This window comes from Anolis carolinensis, chromosome 3, assembly GCF_035594765.1.
Source record: "Anolis carolinensis isolate JA03-04 chromosome 3, rAnoCar3.1.pri, whole genome shotgun sequence".
In the NCBI taxonomy this organism is placed as follows: domain Eukaryota; kingdom Metazoa; phylum Chordata; class Lepidosauria; order Squamata; family Dactyloidae; genus Anolis; species Anolis carolinensis.
In genome coordinates this window covers 244,767,013-244,785,169 of record NC_085843.1, presented here as the reverse complement: position 1 = coordinate 244,785,169, position 18,157 = coordinate 244,767,013, and the positions used below count along the sequence as shown (strand labels likewise).

The 18,157-nt window shown below is 40.7% G+C and overlaps 1 protein-coding gene across 2 annotated transcripts; it reads left to right on the top strand.

Moving 5' to 3' along the window:
* Window positions 1-1,392: 1,392 nt before the first annotated feature.
* LOC100568236 (adiponectin) lies at window positions 1,393-17,632 on the top strand. 2 transcript variants are annotated; one of them, XM_008106315.2, is made up of 4 exons: window positions 1,393-1,646; window positions 4,035-4,546; window positions 8,136-8,362; window positions 16,348-17,632. In XM_008106315.2, the coding sequence occupies exons 2-4, from the start codon at window positions 4,509-4,511 to the stop codon at window positions 16,884-16,886; spliced, it is 804 nt and encodes a 267-aa protein (XP_008104522.1). In that variant the 5' UTR covers window positions 1,393-1,646; window positions 4,035-4,508; the 3' UTR covers window positions 16,887-17,632. The 2 variants fall into 2 exon arrangements, with proteins under 2 accessions (XP_008104522.1, XP_003218357.1); XM_003218309.3 differs by having other exon boundaries at window positions 1,397-1,646; window positions 8,117-8,362.
* The last annotated feature ends 525 nt before the right edge of the window (window positions 17,633-18,157 follow it).

Genomic DNA, 18,157 nt, shown 5'->3' with positions numbered 1-18,157 from the left:
ATAATAATCATAATAAAAATAAAAATAATAAAGAGGGTTGGAAGAGACCCCTTGGGCCATTTAGTCCAACCCCCTTCTACCTTTGTACACCAAATAACAAGCAAAGCACCTCTGACAGATGGCCACCCAGCCTCAATGTTGATAATAATAATAATATTAATATTAACAACAACAACAACAACAACAATAAATCACATTGTCCTAAATGCTTGAGAAGTGTTCGACTTGTGATTTTGTGATATAAAATCCAGCATATATATCTCATTTGCTGTGTTATACTGTGTCCTTCTGTCAATAATAATAGTAGTAGTAGTAGTAGTAAAAAGGGTAGGAAGAGAACCCTTGGGCCATTTGGTCCAAACCCCTTCTGCCTTTGTGCACCAAAAGCACTAGCAAAGCACCTCTTAATAATTAATAATTAAATAAATAATAATTGAAATACCATTATAAACAAGCAAAGTGTTGGAAGGTGTGCACCAGGCGAGGGAGGAGGTGGGAAAGGCATGCGCCTTTCCCTCCTCCCTTGTGCTGCACACACCTTCCTCAGTGGACTGCTGCCGCAGGGGCCGGATAAATGGCTTTGATGGGCCACATGTGGCCCCCGGGCCTTAGTTTGGGGACCCCTGATCTAGAGGATCCCTTTCCTTATCTATGGTCTTATGAGACCATCCAGATGGTCTTTGGAGATCTCTTTGCTTACCTTTGGTCTTATGAGATCGTCCCAAACTAAGGCCCATGGGCCGGATGCAGCCCCCCAAGGTCATTGACCTGGCCTCTGTCCTAAACTTTAGACTTAGGGTTGACCTAAGTCGGAAACGACTTGAAGGCATACAACAACAACAATCCTAATTTTGGACTATTTCATCCTAGTCCGGCCCCCCAACAGTCTGAGGGACTGTGAATCGGCCCTCCACTTAAAACGTTTGAGGACCCCTGCCTTAGACCTAGATATAATGGAGCTATTCCTGCCTCTTCTTCTCTCACTCTGTGGCCTGGGCAGAAGCAGTTGGAATTGTTGAAGATCTTTTTATTTGCTTCTGGGCCTAGGCATGACAACTGATTAAGGGAGCTACAATCTACAGTTTGCAGTTCTGGAAGGGGGCGGGGCTTCTAGGAAGCAGCCGGCCCTCTTATCACTTGCCTTCAAAACGTCGAGGAGAGCGGACGTCTGTGCTGTGTGGGGAAGAAGCTGCTTTGGAAAAGAGGGAGCAAGGGATAAACTTAAGGGAGCTTGGGGGGAGAGGTTGCCTTTGGCTAAGGTTGCGTCCTTTCCCTCCCTCCCTCCCTCCCTCCCTCCCTCCCTCTTTTCTTTCTTTCTTTCTTTCTTTCTTTCTTTCTTTCTTTCTTTCTTTCTTTCTTTCTTTCTTTCTTTCTTTCTTTCTTTCTTTCTTTCTTTCTTTCTTTCTTTCTTTCTTTCTTTCTTTCTTTCTTTCTTTCTTTCTTTCTTTCTGCCTTCATCCAGGAAAAACACAATCCAATCCCTTCCGACAGACGGCCACCCAGCCTCTGTTCCAAAGCTTCCAGAGAGTCATAGACTAATAATAATAATGGGTTGTGCGTTTTCCGGACGGCCTGGCCATGTTCCAGAAGCATTCTATCCTGACGTTTCGCCTGCGTCTAAGGCAGGCATCCCGAGAGGTTGTGAGGTCTGTTGGGAACGAGGCAAGCGGGGTTTATATATCTCCCTGTGGGATGGTGTCCAGGGTGGGAGACAGAATGAACTCTTGTCAGTTGGAGGCAAGTGTGAATGTTGCAATTGGTCACCTTGATTAGCATTGAAAACCCTTGCAGCTTCAAAGCCTGGCTGCTTCCTTCCCGGGGGAATCCTTTGTTGGGAGGTGTTAGCTGGCCCTGATTGTTTACTAAAAAATCAGGTTTTCCCCTACTTTAATATTTATAATTTACCTTTGGGGGTTTGGGAGGGAAGATGAGGCCAAAATACAGATAATCTGGACCCTTCCCAACCCCCATTTTTCATTTGAGTTAATTTTGCTTTCGTTAAATATCCCCTCCCTTCCACATGGGGATAAATTATTCCTTCAGCAGACGCCATGCGTTGGCCTGGGGTTGCAGCTTTACCTGTGGCCATTTGGCATATGGTTTGAACACAGGCTATTTGTGGGGGCCAAAAGACCTATTTTGTTTATCTACGCACCAATTAGGGACCTTTTTAGCCATCAAATCAAAAGACCACTGTGATGATGGTTTTTAGGTTTGTCACATTTGTCAAGTGGCCATTTTGTTTTGGCTGTAAGCCATTTACTAGCTGGTGGCCATTTTAAGTTGCTGCTGTGGTATTTTCTTTGTTATGTAGGCCCATCGGCCATCTTGGTTAGGCCCGACGGCCGATTTTTGCTAAGCATATGGACAGTTGTTGGGATAGCTAGCTATTTTGTATGGGGGCCAGTTGTGCATTATTTTACTGCCTGACCATGGGGCTCTAGCCATCTCCTTGTGGCCAATTGCCTTATTATGGGTTAGCACCTACTTTTGGCCCAGTAGTGTTGGTGGGGTAAGCCTGCAGTCTCCAGGCCTGAGGTGGTTTTCTCCTGTGTGATAAGCCCAACCCCCCTCCCATATTCAATAGGCAGTTATTGTTAGCTATCCTATTACGCCCTAGCTTAGATTTGGGTCTGCCGAGGGGCAGGGCCCTAATTTTTACAAGTTTTGAATGGTATGCACAAGGTGATGGAGGCGTTTCTTCATGCACGCTTGTCATGGCCTGCGATTATCCCTTGGCCATGTTTGGCCATATGAGATGCTCTGGTGTACGCAATGCTGGCAATGATCCAGCGCTGCCGAGCGGCAGAGCCCTCTTTACAAATTCTGTATGCCATGCACAAGGCGAATGAGGTGTGGCCTCAAATCCAGTTGGCATGATCTGTGAATATTGTAGGCCACTTTAGCCGCATGATGACGGAAGGCAATTGGTTGTGGCTCGGAAAAGTGTCACTTTTGCCCTATGATGTTTTTTGCTAAGTCATGGTTTTACATGTCATGTGGTATAAAATGCAATACGTTGGAACTTTATGTGAATGATGTTATCCATTTGTTTGAATGGGGCAACTGTATTTTGGCTACAGTAGAGTCTCACTTATCCAACACTCGCTTATCCAACATTCTGGATTATCCAACGCATTTTTGTAGTCAATGTTTTCAATATATCGTGATATTTTGGTGCTAAATTCATAAATACAGTAATTACTACATAGCATTACTGCGGATTGAACTACTTTTTCTGCCAAATTTGTTGTCTAACATGGTGTTTTGGTGCTTCATTTGTAAAATCATAACCTAATTTGATTATTAATAGGCTTTTCCTTAATGCCTCCTTATTATCCAACATATTCGCTTATCCAACATTCTGCCAGCTTATCCAACATTCTGCCTCCAAAATGTGGTTAGGGTAATTTGGTGTTTTTGGTGGGGGCGCCAGGAGCTAAATAGTAATAATAATAAATAGACATTTGCTCCTGAGCTGTGGCGGAATGTATAGGGGAATCACATATTTTAGTGTGCACCACAAGGCACCTCAGTTTTGGTGTAGGCCAGAAGCGGAAACCCTTGCCTAGGGTTCATACAGCCCCAATGAGGGTAAACGATTATGGCCTAGGAATGGGAGACTATGACCTCATGCTTTCCTGAGGCAGAATTCTCCACCACATTTCCCTGTAGGTTACCCAGGTTTAGTTACATTGGGTTCCTGGTGTTTCGCCCTAAATTCAGTTAAAGGGATGGTCAGGAAGGACCACCAATATGTGCTTTAGGCATCACCAAATTCATAGATGACTCTAAATAATGAAATTCAAGTTATAAATTAAATAGTTAATTAGGCAACTTTCAATAAAGTTGCCCAGTTTCAAATCCAAGTTATTGTGTTGACTCATTATTTCGGGGGGTTGGAGGGCAAAGGGTTTTCATGCAAATTTTCATGTGTGTACAATATAGCAATCTATGTTTGCGCAAAGAAAGACTGCATAAAGTAGAACTTATTGTCAGTCTTATTGTCCTTCCTTTTCTTTTCCTCCCATCAGGATTTCTTGAGGAAAATTCTAACCAGTTTCTGGTTGTGTTGCTAACCCCCTTTCCCCAAAGGCAGAAGTGGGAGGCTGTGAACAAAAGGCATTGGGCTTTGGAATATTTGGACTTCTAGATAAAAGAGACACAACTTGCACTGAACCTTAAATCTTGAAGATCTCTTTTGTTAGCTGCTCCATATTATTTCAGTAGCACAAAAACTGTTTTGTAATTGGTCAATTTTCAAGAAAGCAATACAAATCCCTTCAAAATCCCTTTAAATTTTACTTCAATTTCAAGCCTCAGTTTAAAGCACAATTTAAAAAATGACAAATTGAGAATTAAGCAGGGAAAGTTATAGACAATATCAGGAACTGAAATAGCAAGCTCAGCAGCAAATAGAAAGGGCAGTACCTTAACTGACAGTTCCAAATGCCTCTTTCCTGTGAGTGATTCAGAGCCTGGACCATCCTTTCCCCTGCATTTGTGATATGACAGCAAACAACTCAGGACATCATCCAAACAGCTGGTAAGAAGACTTTCTTTTTGTTGTTGATATAACCTTATGCATCACTATTCAAACAGATTATGTATTTTCTAAGACAATCTCACTTCTGCTTTAATGTGGTAATGTGGTAATTTCTTTTGGTTTGCTGTCATATTTCTAAACTTTCAGAACTCTCTAGCATGGTGCACCCATATACACAATGATATGGGCAAATGTGCTAAGAATATCAGTACACAATACTCTAGTTCTATTAAACATATTATTGAGATTCAAAAAAGAGAGTATATAATCCTCCTTATTCTAATGTGCATAACCGTGCGTGTGTGTATTAAACACACAACAACAAAAACACTTTTTCAATAAACGTATCTCTCTTATAAACTGAACACGCTATAGAATACAATCAACTTTTTAAAAACACATTGATTCTCATACAATTATGTGAGAAATACAAAGTGAAATACAGCTTTCTGTTTTGCAAATGCACTGCACAGCTTAAAAACATACATTACTTAGATGCATGTCTCACCGAGTTCAATTGAGTTCACTTTCAGCTAAATTATCTCAAGGGTGCACTCAGAGTGCACTCAATCATCCATGCTTATGCACATTTATTCAGAAGGAAATCCAAAATGGTTCAGTACTATTTATTTTCCAAGAAGGTATGCAGAAGATTGCAGTCTAACAATCCAGTTTATAAGTACTCTGAAATATGTCACATTGAGTTCACTGAGATTTCCTCCTAGGTAAATGTGTATCTGCAGTAATCATTCGCATCATCCTTAAGTTGCTTTTTCATATATTCCATTTTACAGGTGTCAAAATTCCATTTTGTACAAGAACATATTGGAAGGATACTTAACCAAACTGCCAAATGACATATTGTAAATTATAATGTGATTATACGATGCTGCCACTGCTGGGTGTGAGAGCTTTCTGCAGAATATCTAGAGCTCACAAAAGTCACTTCTGGGGATTGCAAATCCTATAATTACACAGACAACATGTCGACAGAATTGCAGTCCAAGAAAGGAACTTTCTCACTCTCTGCAAAAATCCACACAAAATAACTAATGAATAACTAGTGAAGTAAAATTTTATTGAGACTAACAGAAATAAGTATATTATAAAAAAAAGGATGCATAGAATACAAGAGTGGACAAAATATCAATATTTGTATGTATGTATTTTTATCCTTTTATCTTGTAAATCGCCTAGAGCATCTTGGATGGAGGGCGATTAATAAGTAATTAAATGATGATGATGATGAAATATAATCCTCTCCTCTGTGTCTTAGAACTAACTGCATGGACTCTACTTTCAGAAAAGAAGACAATTGTCCCAATATTTCCAAGAATGGTTATTTACTCCTTGGATACATCTCACAGTCTGTTCCCCCCCCCCCCCCCCCGCCCTTACACACTGGGATTTGTTTTCAAATCCAGAAGCAGACACCTTTTTGGCAATTGTGATGCTCTATGCAGAGTCCCAGGACTGTACTTTGGACACATTTCTGCCCAGAGTCCTAGGGCAGAAAACTGTTTCCCACTTCTTCCCATGTTGTCCACCCCAGATATAAAGCAAGTCCAAAATTATTCAGACATTTGGGTAGGAATACCTGCACAGAGCTGGCACAATTGTAATACAATATGTCTTTCCTTTGTGCTGGAACTCAAATATATGCCCCGAGTTATGGCGCAACAAGGGCAATGAAGTGGAACAAGTATGTCACTGCCAAATACGTACTCCACCATCTGCCAAGTATTCTCAGTTGTGCATACTCTGAAGATATTGTTTCTGGAATTGAAAGGTCACCTCATTGCCTCATCTTTGTTTAGAACAACTGGCTTCTCATAAATCAGATGGAGCTAATTATCAAAATGCCTCCCTAGGACAAAAAAAATGCTTCAAATCAGCACAGCATATGCATCCAGATACTTGACTGTGATTTCCAAGAATACTGCATAGATAGTTCTCACTGAAACTGCAATCTTAAACAAAACTTATCTTGGAAATAAATGGTGGTGAACAAAATGGGATTTCCTTCTAAGTAAACATGCAAGATCGGGTTGCATTTCAAATTTAGAACAAGGCCTCTTTCTCAGAAAGGTATTTTGGCTGCAGGAACTCCCATGGGTATTGCTCTAGTTAATTGTCGAGAAGTTGGCTTCAACCTATAATGACGTTATGAATGAGAGGACTCTAAGAAACCATGTTATGCATAGCCCTGTTCAGGCTTCCTTAACTGAGGCTATTCCCTTGTAATGTGGTCATTGTTTTTTGTTACTCTATTAGACAGTATTTTTTTCATGTGATATCATTTCATAATGTGTCAAAAGTACAATAACTTCAGGCCCCTTCTACACTGGCCTATATCCCAGGATCTGATCTTAGATTATCTGCTTTAAACTGGATTATATGAGTCTCCACTACCAGTTAATCTGGGATAAGAAGATAATCTGGGATCAGAGCCTGAGATATAAGGGCAGTGTGAAAGGGGCCTCAGTTTGATTATTTTGTATTCTAGTGATAGTTCCAGGTTATTTGTCTTATTGGCAGTCCATGGTATCCATGGAACTCACCCCAAGCACCACATTTCAGATGAGTTGATCCTCTTCATTTTCACTTCCTTCACTATGAAATCTATGGCATGGATGATTCTGACTTTTGTATTTAATTGCCTGTCTTTACAGTTGAGGATCTTATGTAGTACCTTTGTATCAGCCCTTCAAAGTCCCCTGTCTTCTTCACATTTCTTGAGTAGACAGTGGTCCCTCAATATCCACTGCTAGTTGGTTCTAAGATTCTTCATGTAATACCAAGTAATTTTGTCTGTGACTTTCCTCTCCTGTTCATTTACTTCCTCTTGCACAGCTGCACCACATCTTCTTAACTAGACTATTACATAACTGTACAGAAAAATCTGTATGAGACTATCTAATGGTGGACAAAGGACACCACTTATGTCAAGGCTTCACCTACACTACATTACTTGTAGTGTAGGTGAAGATTCCACATTACTTATGGTAGCAGAGAAAGCAATGAAACATACAAGTAAAATTCATTAACAGCAAAACATAACTTGGAAATTGTGAAGATCACGATAGTGTCAATGGCTGTTTAAGTGGGATATTATTTGAAAGAACAGATTTGACTATCAAATATACTGTGTCGTGTTCTGGCTTTGCTAACCGGTAAAAAGTCTTGGGGAAAACTTCGTTTGAATGGAAATGGGTGAAATGCAATTGTTCCCATTAGAGAAGACTCACTGTCTTCTCTAATTTATGTAAGCATTGACTTACAATTCGATACATTGTTGATTAGGTCTACACTAGTTGGGACTAACAATTGGATTTGGGTCTTGTAACTACAAACATGCTGGGTGCATTACATCCATGTAACTTCTGTATGGTGTACCTCCACACTTACATATGGAGTTATCCTTACACAATTGGTTACCCATTGCCTCACAGCTCAAATGATAGACTTTAAATGTTCATGTACAGCTCTGCCCCCCCAACAACCAGAAAAGCTATAGATATTTTGTAGTTCTTTAATAACAGATTTTCTGACATATATTCTTTCTTATAGAGTAAAACATTATTTCCAGGTTCAACATGGAACAAAGATCAAGGATCCTTTTCTGCTCACTGGCGCTTCTGGTGAAACTTTGCTGTTACCTTGAAGTAGTTGCTGAAGAAGACCCCCAACAATCAACTAGAGAAACATGTGCCAACTGGATGGCAGGAGCTCCAGGTTACCCAGGCCACAATGGAGCCCCAGGCAGAGATGGGAGAGATGGAAGGGACGGTGAAAAGGGAGAGAAAGGAGAACAAGGTGAGAAGCTTCAGTCTTCCATTGTGTCTACATCAACTGCTTTCATATCAGCTATAAGTTTTTTGAGTTTAGATCTAGTTCTCTATCAAAAAGGAAAAGTACATTCAACATTTATGTATCTTCTCCTTTTGATCTCCTATTAAAGGAACTTAAATATAGTATTTCTTCTTTGCTTTTCTTTAAAGATAATAAGAAATAATAGAAATCTAGAATGAGGCCATGAAAGATGAAACTTAATCTTTGAAGAAATTTTTATTTCCCACCGCTGCAATAAAATAATACACATTTTTTTGAAGACAGGATAATCACAAAATAATGGCTTCATAACTAAATGCTTTTAATAATACAGTTAAATTGTTCTATTTGGTTGTTATCGTATAGTTCATTTTTTTAAAAGCGGTGTTTTATGTAAAAGTTTTATTATGGTTTCTAAATCCTATGGTTTTAACTTATGTTGTGTGGAGCCCCCCATGGTGCAGTGGGTTAAACCACTGAGCCACTGAACTTGCTGACTGAAAGATCAGCGGTTTGAATCCAGGAAGCGGGGGTGAGCTCCTGCTGTTAGCCACAGCTTCTGCCAACCTAACAGTTCAAAAACATGCAAATATGAGTAGATCAATAGTTACCACTCCGGCGGGAAGGTAACTGCACTCAATGCAGTCATGCCGGCCACATGACTTTGGAGGTGTCTATGGCTTAGAAATGGAGATGAGCACCAACCCCCCGGAGCAGGACACAACTAGACTTAATGTCAGGGGGAAACCTTTACCTTTACCTTTGCGGCCAACACAGAAAGCTTTGACTATTGATCAGCACACATTAGGATGTAAACTGAGGCATTAAGAGAAATCACAGTTTCAACATTTATAATCAGCTGGATTCTCAGCTGGATATCCAGGACCAAATTAGATGAGAGCGACCACCTCTGACCTAGACCCTTGCCCCTCTTGGTTAATCAAACTTACCAAGGGAGGATTGGTAAATTGGATCGAGAGTTTAATAAATTCCTCCTTGGAGCAAGGGATTTTTCCATCTAGCCTAAAACAGGCAAAAATTAGGCCTATATTAAAAAAGGCATCCCTTGATTCCTCAATTCTTAACAACTACAGACCAATCTCCAACTTCCCTTTCTTGGGAAAGGTGTTGGAGTGGGTGGTTGCATCTCAGCACCAGGGATTCTTGGACAATACTGATTTTCTATACCATTCGCAGTCTGGTTTCAGGCCTGGACACAGTACTGAGATGGCTTTGGTCACCTTGATGGATGACCTCCGCAGAGAGCTAGATAGGGGCAGTGTGTCCCTTCTGGTTCTCCTGGATGTCTCAGCGGCTTTCAATGCCATCAACCATGGTATCCTTCTGGGATGGCTTTCCGGGATGGGTCTCGGGGGCACTGTACTCCAGTGGCTCCTGTCCTTCTTGGAGGGCCGTTCCCAGTTGGTGAAGCTGGGAGACACCTGCTCAGACCCCTGGCCATTGACTTGTGGGGTTCTGCAAGATTCTATTCTATCCCCCATGCTTTTCAACATCTACATGAAACAGCTGGGTGAAGTCATACGGAGTTTTTGAGTTCGGTGCCATCTCTACCCAGATGACACCCAACTCTACTACTCATTTCCACCAAACTCCAAGGAAGCCCCTCGGATACTGAACCAGTGTCTGGCCGCTGTGACGGCTTGGATGAGGGCGAACAAGCTGAAGCTTAATCCTGACAAGACAGAGGTCCTCGAGGTCAGTCGTATGTCTGATCGGGTATAGGGTGGCAACCTATGCTTGACGGGGTCGCACTCCCCCTGAAGGCACAGGTCCGCAGTCTGGGGGTCCTCCTTGACTTGGCGCTGACATCTGAAGCCCAGATGTCACAACTAAAACTTGTGCGCCAGCTGCGACCGTACGTCGTGAAATCTGACTTGGCCACGGTGGTCCATGCCTTAGTCACCTCTAGACTGGATTATTGCAATGCACTCTACGTGGGGTTGCCCTTGAAGACAGGTCAGAAATTACAATTAGTCCAACGTTCGGCAGCCAGGTTGCTAACGGGAGCGAATTACAGGGAGCAGTCAACTCCCCTGTTTAAGGAGCTCCACTGGCTGCCTTTTATTTTCCGGTCCCAATTCAAGGTGCAGGTTCTTACCTATAAAGTCCTAAACGGTTCAGGACCCACCTACCTTCATGACAGTGTTTCCCCCTATGAACCTGCATGATCTCTTCGTTCATCGGGGGAGGCCTTTCTCTTGCTCCTGCCTCCATCGCAGGCTCGGTTGGCAGGGACAAGGGAGCGGGTCTTCTCGGTTGTTGCCCCCCGGATCTGGAACTCCCTCCCTAGGGAGATCCGGCAGGCTCCCACCCTTGCATCTTTTAAAAAGCAGTTAAAAACTTGGTTTTTTTCACTGCGCATTTGAATAACTCAGTCCCCATGTCCTAAATTAAATCAATATATTTCTTACACACTGTTCCCTCTTTATAATTAACTAGCTATGCCCGGCCACGCGTTGCTGTGGCGAAGCCTGGTGATATGGGAAATAAAGTATTGAGCAATTGGTGGTAGTTGGTATATGTCATTTCCAAAAGGTTGTGAATATGCAGTATTTGTGGTTATTCCTTTTTTTTTGTCGTTTGGACGGAAGTATGAATGGTTCAATTAGCTGGAATGATTGGCATGTAATGGCCTTTCAGCCTCAAAGCCTGGGTGATTCCTGAGTGGGGGAATCGTTTGTTGGGATGTGTTAGGTGGCTGTGTTTGTTTCTTGTGTGGAATTCATCTGTTTTCAGAGTGTTGTTCTTTACGTCTTGATGTGGAGGAGTGTGGTGGTGTTGAAAATAAAGTAATGAGGAAGTCGTGGTATATGTGTTATGGTTGTATATATGTAGAAAATGGATAAGATTGTGTGTGATCTTGAGCTCACATCATGTCTAGTGAACTTCCAGTAAGTCCATTAGTAGTTAAAGTCTGAAGGAAGTACGGTTTGATGGTGTAAGGGTATTGAATGGTATTAAAAGTGGTCAAGAAAGGTTTGGCTTAGGTAGGAAGGAGCGAGGGTTGGAAGGTGAAAGGATATTTAATTGTATTTAAGCTGGGTAAGAAAGGGTTGCCCTTGGTAGGAAGTAGTCATATGTTGTACGTTGAGCATCTGTTGTACGTTGTATCCATATACAAATGTGTGTATATGTATATAGATTCTGTTTCTCATAGAAATAATCTGAAGTTGCCTATATATATTCCATATATGTATGTATCCCACACCTATATATGGTGTATGGTGAGTATGGGTTATCCATATATACCAGTGTGTGTGTGTGTGTGTGTGTGTGTGTGTGTGTGTGTGTGTATACAACCTGCTGTATTATATTATATTATTATTATTATTATTATTATTATTATTATTATTATTATATTCCAAAGGTTTATTATTATGATTTAATATTATTATTATATTTGAAAGGTTTATTTTCATTATTACTATGTAATATTATTATATTTAAAAGGTTTATTATTATGATGTAATATTATTATTATATTTCAAAGGTTTATTATTATTATTATTATTATTATTATTATTATTATTATTATTATTCCTCCCAAGAAAGGATTCCCCTAAGTAGGAAGCAGGCAGGGTTTGAAGTTGTAAGGTCATTCAATGGTAATTAATCTGATGAGATTTGGTTTGAAGATCCAATGATGGTTAAGTGTTGTTGTTGTTGTTGTTGTTGTTATTATTATTATTATTATTATTATTATTATAGTATGGAGTATTAAAAAGCCTTATTATTATGATAGCATTATAATATTATGGGGTATTTAAAAGCCACCCCTTATACACAATAGAGAGAACAGAATGGCAGAGAAAATAAACTTTGCACATCCTCAGAGGTTCGCTTTTTGGAAACTGTTGGGAGAAAAACAGGAGGAAAGTATATTGCCTATTTATTGACTGATTAATGTATTGTTTTATGATTGTTATTTAATATCGATTGGAGTGAAGTCACTTGAGCCACGAGGTGCTGGTTTTGTATAACCCAAGGTTGTCTGTTGTATAACCAAAGGAGGAAGAATGGAAGTTTTCCATCCAGTAGCTAAGGAAACGTTGTAAACTCTCCCTGCCATTGGGGAAGAGGCATGGCAAAGCATGATGGGAACTGTAGTTTCCCCAGAAAAGAGGCTGGCTCTTAAAGGAGCCTTTGAGATTCACAGCAGTTGAGAACATTTGAAAGTTTTGGAAAGGAGTACTAAAAGGAAGACAGTAAGGCAGAAGGAAGGGAGAGAGGGAGGGGGTGTGCGGAGAAAAGGGAGAAGAAAATGATTTTGAGGCGGAAGGTGCTGCTGGTGGTGGTTCTTCCCTTCTTCCCTCAGGAATCTCGCCTCGAATCGGGAGGCAGGCGGAAGAAGGAGCGAGGGGGAGAGAAAGGAAGCCATAGTGTCTGGAAGAGGAAAAGGTGGCTGACGAAGAAGCCGCTGAATGGAGGCTCTCCGTTTTTGGGTTTGTTTACCTCGGAGGCCTGGAGAGAAGGAGGAGGATGGAGTGTACCGTTGGGGGGAAGGTGGTGGAGGGAAGGATTGGTGAAGCGGTTTTTTTGTAAGATGGAGGCGGTGCCGGAGGAGGGAGAAGTTGAGCGCGTGGGCGAGGGGAATGTGTGTGCGCGCGCGCGGGGGAAGCGTTTCTAGGATTGTGTGTTGGCGCAGGCGCACATGGTCTGTTGTGGTTTTTGGCCCTGTGATTGTTGTTTGTGTGATATTTTGTTGTTTCGTACTGGAGGCGGGGATGATGGATTGTGTTGCCAATTTTCGAGTTTGGGGGGCCTGTAGATTTGTTGTTTTGTGCATCGCCGTGATGCCATCACTCTTTTATATATATAGACTGGACGCCCATCCCCTGTAAATGATTAAAAAATTTTTCCATCTTGTTGTTTGTCCCACAGCACTTTATAACAATATTACTGCACTTTAGTTCAAATGTCCTCTCCATACTACCTCCCTCCATTAACCTGGTGGTTCATTCTACTATGTCTGTACTCATTTTATACTTTTAAATGAGTTTAATGATCATTGTAATGTATTGTTTTATAGTGTTGATTTTATTGTGGTTTTATTTAATGTGTTTTAACTGTTGTATTTGTTTTGTTAGCCGCCCCGAGTCCCTGTCGGGAGATGGTGGCAGGGTATAAGAATAAAGTTACTTACTTACTTACTAGATGTGACATAGAGCATTTAGTGATGCTAATGTTCTGTAGTTCTTATTCCCTCTGCTAATTCATAACTCTTTGGGATTTCTGCAGAACTGGAGAACATAGTCTTGTGGGAATGGAAGCTTAATTATCCTCCCCTTTACTCTTTTTTATTTTGGAAACTACCTTGCCTTCTTGAATGAGGAAAGTGAAAAGGTTTCATGATTATTTTGATTATAATTTTGATTATCTGTAAGCTGCTGTAAGAACTTATGAAACAATGAAACCCATAAGGGATACAGTGTTCTGGTTGAGCCTTATGGCTCCAATACTGGGAGACGTGGTCGTAAGACTCCTCGAGAGTCAGACTCTCTTGAGGAGCGAGAGAGGAAACGGCTGCGGGACTTATTTGCAGAACCAACTGACGAAGACTCCTTTGAGGGTTTTACCGAGGGAATGGAGGAAGAGGTGGTTAGCTCAGAGGAGGATGACATGGAATGGACTCGTGTGAGGGAGGATTTGGGTGTTCCTGGTAATGATAGCATGGGAAGCGACTGGCGGGTTGCAGGATCGGACCCGTGGACGAGTTGGAGGGATGGAACGGGATCCACAGCTGGGGATGCTGTGGGGCGTAGTCAAAGATGTTTTAGCTCTGATGAGGATGATGATGATGAGGCACCTGGAATTAGGGTAACAGCTGATAGCGATGAGTAGTTGTGAACTGGCATAAAATGGGGTCTTGAATCCAGGGCTAATTGCGTTGGGCAAGGTAATCTGGACGAACGCTTGGGCTCTTGTTGGGAATTTCCTGAAGACGGGTGTGTTTCGTTTGCTGAATACGTAAGTTACCAAGGACACTGGGCATAGACGGCGGGAGGAACTGTGTGGGCTTTTGTTGTGCAACCTGTGTTTAATCTTATTAGCTTGGACCTCCGTCGTCTTCTTGACGGACATTAATTGCCTATTCTGGATTGACGTTGGACTGACTGACTGACTACGACCTCGGACTACCCTTTCTGTGGCTTTCGGTGGAATTGGTGAACCGAAGACATCTGTACCTGGCTTTCGACCTCGGACCGGACTGGGACCCTGCTGACCGTGGCTACCCTGATTGAAGCGCCTGGATCCGGATTCTGTTTGTTGCACGGAGGAGTAACAACCTTAGTTACTCATTGGCAGCTTTCGATGTAGCAGAGAGGAATCTGCTGCCAGCTTTTTATGTTTCTTTGAATCTTTGTTTATCAGCGTTTGTTTGTTCTAATTGCCAGGCTGAAGTAAGCATTTTCTGGTTAACCCGGATTAAACTCCTGTTTAATCCGGTTTATCTTTTGTACCGCTTTTAGTATCAGCGGAGTCTTTTTTGTGTATTTTTACACTGAAGGCAAGTGTTTGCCTAGTCCTTTGTTTCATACGGGCACTTTTTAGTTCTGTAACTTTAATAAACTGTGTTGAACTTTATCTGGTGGCGTTCTGTCCTTGACATACAGATTCCATGAATGAATGGATCTGCCTCATTCTTCACAAGAAAGGGCGCATAAATCCAGATGGCATATTTAGCAATATGCAAATAATTGACTGATCAGTTAAAATCCAGACAGGTATTCAACCCTTGACATATTGGGTTGCTGTGAGTTTTCTGGGCTGTATGGCTATGTTCCATAAGCATTTTCTTCTGCCATTTTGCCCACATCTATAGCAGGAATCCTCAGAGACTGTGAGGCATATTGGAAACTAGGTAAGGGAGGTTTATATATCTGTGGAAGGTCCAGGGTGGGAGAAAAAACTTTTCTGTTGGACAATGAAATCCTTTGATAACGCTTCTTGACATACTATTTTAGTGTGTGAAGGAGTTTCTCCTCTCTCACAATGTAAAGTGGTTTTAGGATGTGGATGTGGGTAATACCCCTACATATGCATACATACTAGTTATGTATTCAAATCACTTACCCAGTTCTCACTATATCCATACCAAAAAGCTCTCCATGCTTTGAGATGAACACTCAGGCAGTCATTTCTGACTAAACATGAGATCATTGAGCAGCTAGTTGTAAGTTTTAAATATACAACAATTATAGTGAAACAGAGTACAGAATCCTAAGCATTGTTACAAATGTTATGCTCATACATTCCCTCTTCAAATAATTCCAAAGGAATGGCCAGGATTGTGTTCATTGGGCATATTATGAAAGGCCAATGCTTTTGCTAGCCATGGTAGTAGTCACAAATTTGACACAAATGAGGAAAAACTACCAACATAATGCTCTTTCTCACTTACTCCATAGGGAGGAATGACCAACAGTTGCACCACCTTCAAGTGGAGAAGTAGGGAATGGGACCCCACTCCTCCATCACTCTTTCAGTTTGTGAGGAGATTGTCTGCCTATACACTTTGGGCATATCAGTCAGATATAGAAATGAAAACTGAGAGGAAAAGGAAGAAGCAGGAGGAACCATACAGTTAACATAGTGCAAGGCAGTGTACAAGTAAAATCAATTTTAAAATGTTAAAAGACTATAAAGTTTAAAACAATACAAGTAATTGAAACACAGGGCATTTTACACTGTATCATTATAATATGACATTATTATGCAACATTAGCTGCTATGATGGCTGGCTAACAAGAGGCTAACTGACCTCCTTGGATGGGTAATCAGTTACTTATACTCCTAACCATGCATGTTTTGAGACTGGCACAAGTTCTTAGTCAACTTGGAGCCACATTAAATGATCAATGTAGATGAGCTCTGTGAGGTGTTTTCAGCTGGGAGCCTTTGGATGAAGAAGAATATTTCAATCTAATTTAAATCCATTTGCTTCATAGGTGCACCTGGCCCAAAAGGGGATAGCGGAACTTTAGGATCTGCCGGAGCTGAAGGCCCTCAAGGAGTACCGGGGCTTCCTGGCATCCCTGGGGTGAAAGGAGTAAAAGGAGACAGTGCTACTGCTTATCGATCTGCCTTTAGTGTTGGCTTAACAACCAGAGTCCCCTTTCCCAATATTCCCATCAAATTTACAAAGATCCTCTACAATGAGCAAAATCACTATGATCCAACAACCGGGAAGTTCCGGTGCATCATCCCTGGAGTATACTATTTTGCGTACCATCTCACAGTATATGCCTCAGATGTGAAGGTCAGCTTGTATAAGAAGGACAAAGCAATCATCATTACTTATGATCAGTATGAGAAAAATGATGTTGACCAGGCATCTGGTTCTGTTTTGCTTCACGTGGAAGCTGGAGATGAAGTCTGGCTTCAAGTATATGGAGAAGAGGAAAACAATGGCGTCTATGCTGACAATGTTAATGATTCTACTTTTATGGGATTCTTGCTTTACCCAGATGTAGGCTATGGGCAATAGAATGTGGATTGGGAGGTAAAAGAAGAAGAATAAAGTTAGATTACCATTTTACAGTAGCATAAAAAGAGAAAGGGAGAAGGAAAGGGAAAGAAGGAATGTAGCAGCACCTTTAAGATTAACTGGTTTTTATTTTTTGCATGAATTTTTATGGCTATAAACCCATTTTTTCACATATAGTACAGTGATACTGTCACAAAATACTGACATTTTGTCAGTATAGACTCATTAAATCAAATGCTGAATAATGAATCAAAACGTATGAAAATCTTATTGAATCAATTGATTTACTCTCATTGAGACTATAGTTAGGATTCAGGACATGTTGACACTCATTGATGTTTGTGATGAAGTGATCCATAATTCACAATGCATTCATCCTAGATAATTACCTAAAGTGCTAGTAAAGGTAATAAGTGTTGCTTACGATTTTTACTAAAAACAGAACTTACAGTGAATTTGATAAGTAGGAATATAGAACAACCACATGCAATGTTGAGTACAATAATTGTTTTATACTAATAGAAAAATGATCACAACTCACATTTGAAAATATAATAAAATTTTGCTTTCTGAGTGGTTTTTCATATCTGAGTTAGTTTCTGAGTTACATACAGATGTATGACTTCTGCAATACTACATGCGATGAATATAGTATCAACAGTACTATAATAAAAGAGTTTGAAAAAAAGAATATTGGTCTTAATAAAAGTTGAACTAAATTGCAAATAAAATTTCTGTCCACTTGCTATTCTGTTTCACATTTCATTTATTCTAAAATTGGATCGCTTGATTTGGGGGAAGCGGGGGGAATAAAACAAATAGAATTTAGAGAAAGCTCTAAGAAGAAGTCTGCATACTTTCATAATGAAAACTAGGTAATTTTAATTCTTCAGATAGCGTATCCTGGCAATTAATGATTTGAAATCTTTCTGCTAGTTTTGGCTAGTAGCCAACATTGTGTCATTCTTTAATGTTCCCCTCATTTCCCTCTATATTATAGAAATGACCATTACAAAATGCACATTCTTTTCAGAGCATGTTATATGGTGCCCATATGTTTCTAGTTTTGTGTGGTTCATTTGCATACCTTTTTCTTTTCGTGCTCTTTGCCACACACAGAGACCTCTCTAGCTACTTGACTCATAGAATTCCTTTATGAAAACAAGAAATGCTTATGAAAAGTTTTATGTTAAACACAGTTTGCCTAAAGCTAGCCATATATATGAAACCATCAGAAATTAGCCCTTGAACTTTCTAGAGAGAAATGTCAA

Coding starts and splice junctions, on each gene's coding strand:
- LOC100568236 (XM_008106315.2), top strand. CDS start 4,509: ATGACAGCAAACAACTCAGGACATCATCCAAACAGCTG. Junction 4,547..8,135: donor GGACATCATCCAAACAGCTG/GTAAGAAGACTT, acceptor CATTATTTCCAG/GTTCAACATGGAACAAAGAT. Junction 8,363..16,347: donor GGGAGAGAAAGGAGAACAAG/GTGAGAAGCTTC, acceptor TTTGCTTCATAG/GTGCACCTGGCCCAAAAGGG.